The sequence below is a fragment of the Frankliniella occidentalis genome, unplaced genomic scaffold (genome assembly GCF_000697945.3).
Source record: "Frankliniella occidentalis isolate FOCC.00 unplaced genomic scaffold, Focc_3.1 Scaffold47, whole genome shotgun sequence".
Lineage (NCBI taxonomy): Eukaryota > Metazoa > Arthropoda > Insecta > Thysanoptera > Thripidae > Frankliniella > Frankliniella occidentalis.
In genome coordinates, this window is record NW_026267177.1 from 827,142 (window position 1) to 832,505 (window position 5,364).

At 63.6% G+C, this 5,364-nt stretch overlaps 1 protein-coding gene across 2 annotated transcripts in view; it reads right to left on the reverse strand.

Annotated features, from left to right (window-relative positions):
- Positions 1-5,364, reverse strand: part of LOC113207896 (eukaryotic translation initiation factor 4 gamma 3) — a 50,119-nt gene that overhangs the window by 29,336 nt on the left and 15,419 nt on the right. The window contains exon 2 of one of the 2 annotated variants that reach the window (XM_026424645.2): positions 4,098-4,126. The exons of the other annotated variant lie outside the window; for it this stretch is intronic. Within the exon in view, the coding sequence (XP_026280430.1) occupies positions 4,098-4,126 (29 nt within the window). The remainder of the gene's footprint in view (positions 1-4,097; positions 4,127-5,364) is intronic. 2 annotated transcript variants of the gene reach the window in all.

A 5,364-nucleotide genomic window follows, 5' to 3' on the forward strand; every position in this document is an offset into this window, starting at 1 on the left:
CCCCTCCCCCGGCGAGCGCCTCCGCCGAGCGTCGGGTCGGCACGAACGGTCGGGTGGGCGGACGAACCGCGAGGAGGACCGTCCTAGACGGGACGACGATGTTCATCGCCCCGACTGATCCCGGACTGTCATCGCGTGCCGCCCGTGCGTGCGCGCGCGCGCGCCGCCCTCCAGGCCGCAATGACATTCTCCTCGAGGGCGGCCGCGGCCGCGACCCGCGCGGGCCTTCCCCGCCGCGCCGCGCGCCACCAGGCAGCACGGCAGGTGCTGGTACCGTTGCAGCACGGCCCAAGGGCCCGGCCAGGCCGCGGCCGGGCCCCGGCCGGCAGGCACAACGCAGAGGTACCACATCGTGCGCCAGCTGACCAAGCGACATGCCAGCGACGAGGGGGAGGGTGGGGGGCTATCAGAGCGGGCGGCCAGCAGGACACACGCTGCGTGCGTGGCAGGTACCACGTTCACGTGGCAGACCGTACGCCGACTCTCGCAGCACACACACACACACACACACAGACACGCGCGCGCAAGCACGGCACACACGCACGCACGCGTGCACACGTTTCACACACACCAACAGAAAGCAGCGCGTTCACGACAACGACGAATGGCTCGGGACGGGAGGCTCTCCGTCGACTCCGACTCCACCTGCCGACTGACTGAAGCGAAGATGGCGGCTGGCGGGCCGGGGGCCGGGTGGCGAGGCGCGCTGGCAGGCCGTGGCCGGGCTGGTGCCGCCGTCGAGCCGAGCCGAGCAGCCGCGCCGGCCAGCCGCACAGGGCCCGGCCGCGCCGCGCCGAGCCGGCCCAGGCACGGCATGCCCCCGCGGGGGCCCAGCCCGGGGCAGGGGCACGCGGGAGGGGGAAGCCTAGGGGCCCCAGCCAGCCCAGGCCGAGGGGCCCCGGGCCCCGGCCGGCCCAGGAGCAGGCGGAGCAGGCGGCAAGACACGTCAGGTGCAGCGGCGGCCCTCGCTGACCCACATCAGGAAGGGAAGGACCTCTGATAACATCCACCGGGCCGCCGGCGTGGAGGGCGCCCACCCGCTCCGCCGCCCCTAGGGAGGCCCCTCCCTGCACCCTGAAATAGGACCGGGCCGCACTGAAATAGCGTGCCGCGTGCGGCGCGCCCGCCAGCGCCACGCGACAGGTACGCGAAGGGCGCGGGTGCCGTGGGCCGGCCGGCCCACCGAGGGACCTGGGGGACCAGGGGGACCTGAGGGTGCGCGGGGGGCAGCGCGGGCGAGCACTCTGATAGGGTGACACGCACCTCCTGTCGCCGACTCCAGCGCAACGCACGGTAAATTGAGTACAACAGTACTCACCGGGAGCCGTCTCCCCACGTGTGGCGAAAAAGGTAGGAAGGAAGCAGAGGCACGGAGTATCCTCGTTCCGGTTGAGAAGCGGAGCGTTCGGTGACGTCACGCACGTGGTCCTATAGTGCCGTGCCACACTGCGCGAACCCCCAGCACGCGAGACCCACAAACGATACTGCTGCGACCAAACGAGGAAAAGATCCCGGCCGGAGCTCGTTGACGGGGGGGCTCTCTCGAAAACGACCCGCGGGCGGCGCGACCAACGCCAACGTTTATTATCAGTCTTCGTCCTCCCTCCCTCTAACCCCCTCCGCCCGAGAGCGAAAGTGAGCCCAGAGGTCAGCCTCAGCCTCGGCCTGGGTCAGTCAGCCCATCCATCCAGCCCCGGCGGCCACCACCACGCCGGCCCTCGGACGGAGCCAAACTTCCGCTCCGCTCGGCCGCTGGCCGCCGCAGATTGCAGCAGCAGCGCCCAGGCCGTCGCCGTTCCCATTCATTCATTCATTCATTGCGTCGGTAGGCGGGACATGCAAGCACGCTAATTCCAGGCCGGACCCCACCCCCGCGGCGGGAGCACGGCGGCGCAGGCGGAGCTGCACCAGGCCTACGCGACCTGTTGCTCGCCTGACAGTGCGAAACAGAAAAGGGCTGTACCGAGGTCATTAGAAACGCCGAACACTCGGAACACACTCTCGGCGGCCCCCCCGGGCGGGCGCCCCATCCGGCGGACGGACATCGGCCGACGCAATGCACTACACCGTGGCGGCACGCGCTGCAGCAGCGCGCCCCTGGGGCACCTCGACGCGCGCGGACGCGGCTGCGAAACAAACGGGCGCACCTCGGCGGGGGAGCATCGAGCAGAGCATCGGCGGGGGCCGCACGGCTCGAGCACGGCCAATGGTTGGTTACGCCTCACGGGGCGCGTACAAGTAGTGTTTGAAAACAAGCAGTAACTACTCGGTGAGAAAGACAAGCGAAAATTGAAACCAAGCATCAGCAGCAGCAGTCAAATGGGTTAACAGAAGCGTATAAATGTCTAGCATGCAGTGCACATAGGCGAGGGGCCCCCGGCAGGCAGGCGGGCCACTCACCCAGCTCGCAGCGGGGAACCAAGAAGATGGGCGCGTCCAGGGCGCCCGGCGACACGTGACACGAAGGGGAGCGGGATGAGAGGACAGGGGCGCCCATCACCTCAGCAACATGCGCATTTATTGTTGGGGAGATCACGCCAGTATCAGCCGGGCCGGCCGGCCGAGCGGACACTGTTGGTGAACAAGGGTGCGCGGCAGCACTTCCAGCTCAGCCCACAGAGAATATCGTCCCCCCTGCCCCAACGCCTCCAGCGGGCGAGGGGGCGAATCCATCCCCGGGGTAGGGGGAGGGGAGGGCTTGACTACCGGGGTCCAAACGGAGCCGGACCCGTCCCCTCTCCCCTCGGCCGGTCCGCGAATAGCCGCAGGGCGAAAGGCCAAAGGGAGCGACCCGCTGGCGGGCTCACCTCCAGGACCCCGCCAGGCTGCATCGAGGACCCTACGTGGGAGCCGAGCGAGGGGCGGATCGGGCCGAGCGGAGAGCAAGGGCTGCAGGAGGGGCCGCCCGGGCCGCCCGCCGCGGGGCGCGGTGGGGCGCTGCGCGCAGGGCGGCCGGGTAGGACCGGGGTAGGGGAGCGAAGCGCGGGCGCGGGGCTGTGCTGCGCGATCGATAGGGCGACACCAGTGTCCCGGTCCGCCCCGCACCGCCCCGCCCGGCCCGGCCACGCCCAGCCCCAGCCTAGGCTGCCGCTGCCTGCTGCAGGCGGGGCGGGCAAGCCAGGGCTGGGCTGGGCTGGCCGGCAGGCTGCCTGCGTCGGGAGGTCATCGCCCCCAACCACTCCCCCGCCCTTCGCCGCTCCCCGCAGCCCTTCCGCGGCGGCGTCCTACCCCCCCTCCCCCTCTACTTCCCATATCCCTTCCTCTGCCTCTTATCCATCCCAAATTTTAACCGGCGTGAAGCAGGACTGCAGTGTGTGGCGAATGAAAGACGTACAGTGAAGGAGCGGTTTCCCGACACAAGCTCATTTTACAGGGAGAACGGTGGACCAGTCACACTCGCCATGTGCAGGCAGGGGGGCGGCTCTCCCCGCCCTCCCCGCCCCGCTGCACAATGCGGGCCATCCTGAGGGTGAATGCCCCCGCAAGGGGTGGGCGGCAGGGCGGCGGCTGCACGTGGGGTGGTGGGCAGGGGTGCGCGGCGCCCGCCATCGGCTGCACCACTACTGGGGCGCCTCGGCCAGCAGACAAGACATCGGATGAACCCCGCGGGGCGGGGGCGGGCCGCCCAAGGGGCCCAACGAGGCGTTCGGTGTTGGACCCCGGTCGGCAAATGACTCCACCAGGAAACTTGACCGACTGACGCCACTGACGTCATGTTGATAAGGCTCGGGCCGGGACGCGGGACGGCCGGGACACTGTTGCTGCGCGTGCGGTGTCGTGGGCGCGGCCGTCACCGGCAGGTGCATCGCGTCAAGGTTGCGACAGACATAGACGCACCGGGTCAGTCCTTATTCTCTACGGGTCGGCGCGACACAATCGAACACAGATAAACATTGGGACGTAGGCAAACATGTCATCACCGCTACCGCCGCCGCAACCAGAACCGCCCCAAACTACTGCCATGCACATTCCAACATGCAAAGCGGCCGGTCCTAGCCGGGCCGCCTATCGGAGCGCGAGAGCGAGAGAGAGAGTACAAAGATCTAAAGAGCAAATGAGAGTGAAGGGAGAGGGGCGACATCCAGTCGGATACTCACTTTGAGGAGCTGGCTGTCGTTGTGGATAACTGAGATATCTGGTTAAGGAGCCTGCTAATTTTTGACAAGGACACAAGCGAAAGAGAGAAAGAAAAAACAAATGACAAGACAGAGACAGACAATTATCATCACATATGGGGTGTTGAGGTAGCTGTATATGGTCTGAGCAGTGCTGCACTCGCGCCCTTTCGGCCTCTTAGCCGAGTCTCGTTAAGAGGTAAGAAGATGAGATGGGATGAGGTGAGGTGAGAGGTGAGGCTGCATAGGCGAGACGAGTAGAGGTGAGGCTCGGTGAGGGAGGCGTGGCGGTCAGGCCAGTACTTCAACCCGTTGAGTCCAAAACCGGGTGAACCGCTTCGTTCAATGACACTGACCCTTGGCCTCGGCCCTTTCGGAAGAAACTATTCTCCTTTTTTTCTGATTTTCTCCCCCACTTCCATGCGCCCGTGTCTCTTTGTCCTCTTCTTCCCGCCTGCACGCAGGCCCAAATGGAAGCCACTTGCCATTCATTCAGGAAACTTGCAAGACAGCTGGACTGGACGCAGTAGTGGGCGTCTCTACGCTTCCCAGTCACTCTCCCCTCTCCACTTTTCGCGTGTGGCGGGCTGGAGAGGGGTGGGGCTGAGGCGTAACTGACTTCGAGAGAGAGGGAATGATCCAATTTGGCTCCAGAGCCATCAGACCAACTTCACAGGGACATGATATCAGACAATCACATAACTAGAGCAATGGGACATGATATTGGATTCATAGATGGCAGGCTTGGTTGAATATTCAGATTATAATGTCTGATTTAACATTAGGACCCCACAACCTACGATAAAAGTGTACCATGACAACTCTCTTAGAGCCCACCAACAGAACACTATCCAACACTAAGTTAAAAACAGACAAAGAAGATATATCTGTGCCTACTTGGAACTGATCCGCACCAACAATGTAAGAATATCCTTCAACAAATACAAAGTTTCGAACACTGAACTAAAATTGGCCACTACACAAGCCCAGTTAAATCACAATGCCAAAAAACATAAATTAGACAAAAAGGATAAGCTGGTATCAAAACACACATATTAAAACACAAAAAGGAAAAGGAATTCTTTGGATCTATTTTCGTTTAGTTGCCAGGAGTGATACTCCTGAAAGCAAACCAAATGAATAAGCTATATCAAACACAAGTGTGTTTTCAGATGACTCATAGGCTTCACTGGGAGAATACAGAAGAGGGTGGCAAGGTCAGACAATATTTCAGAAGGCTGACTATTTG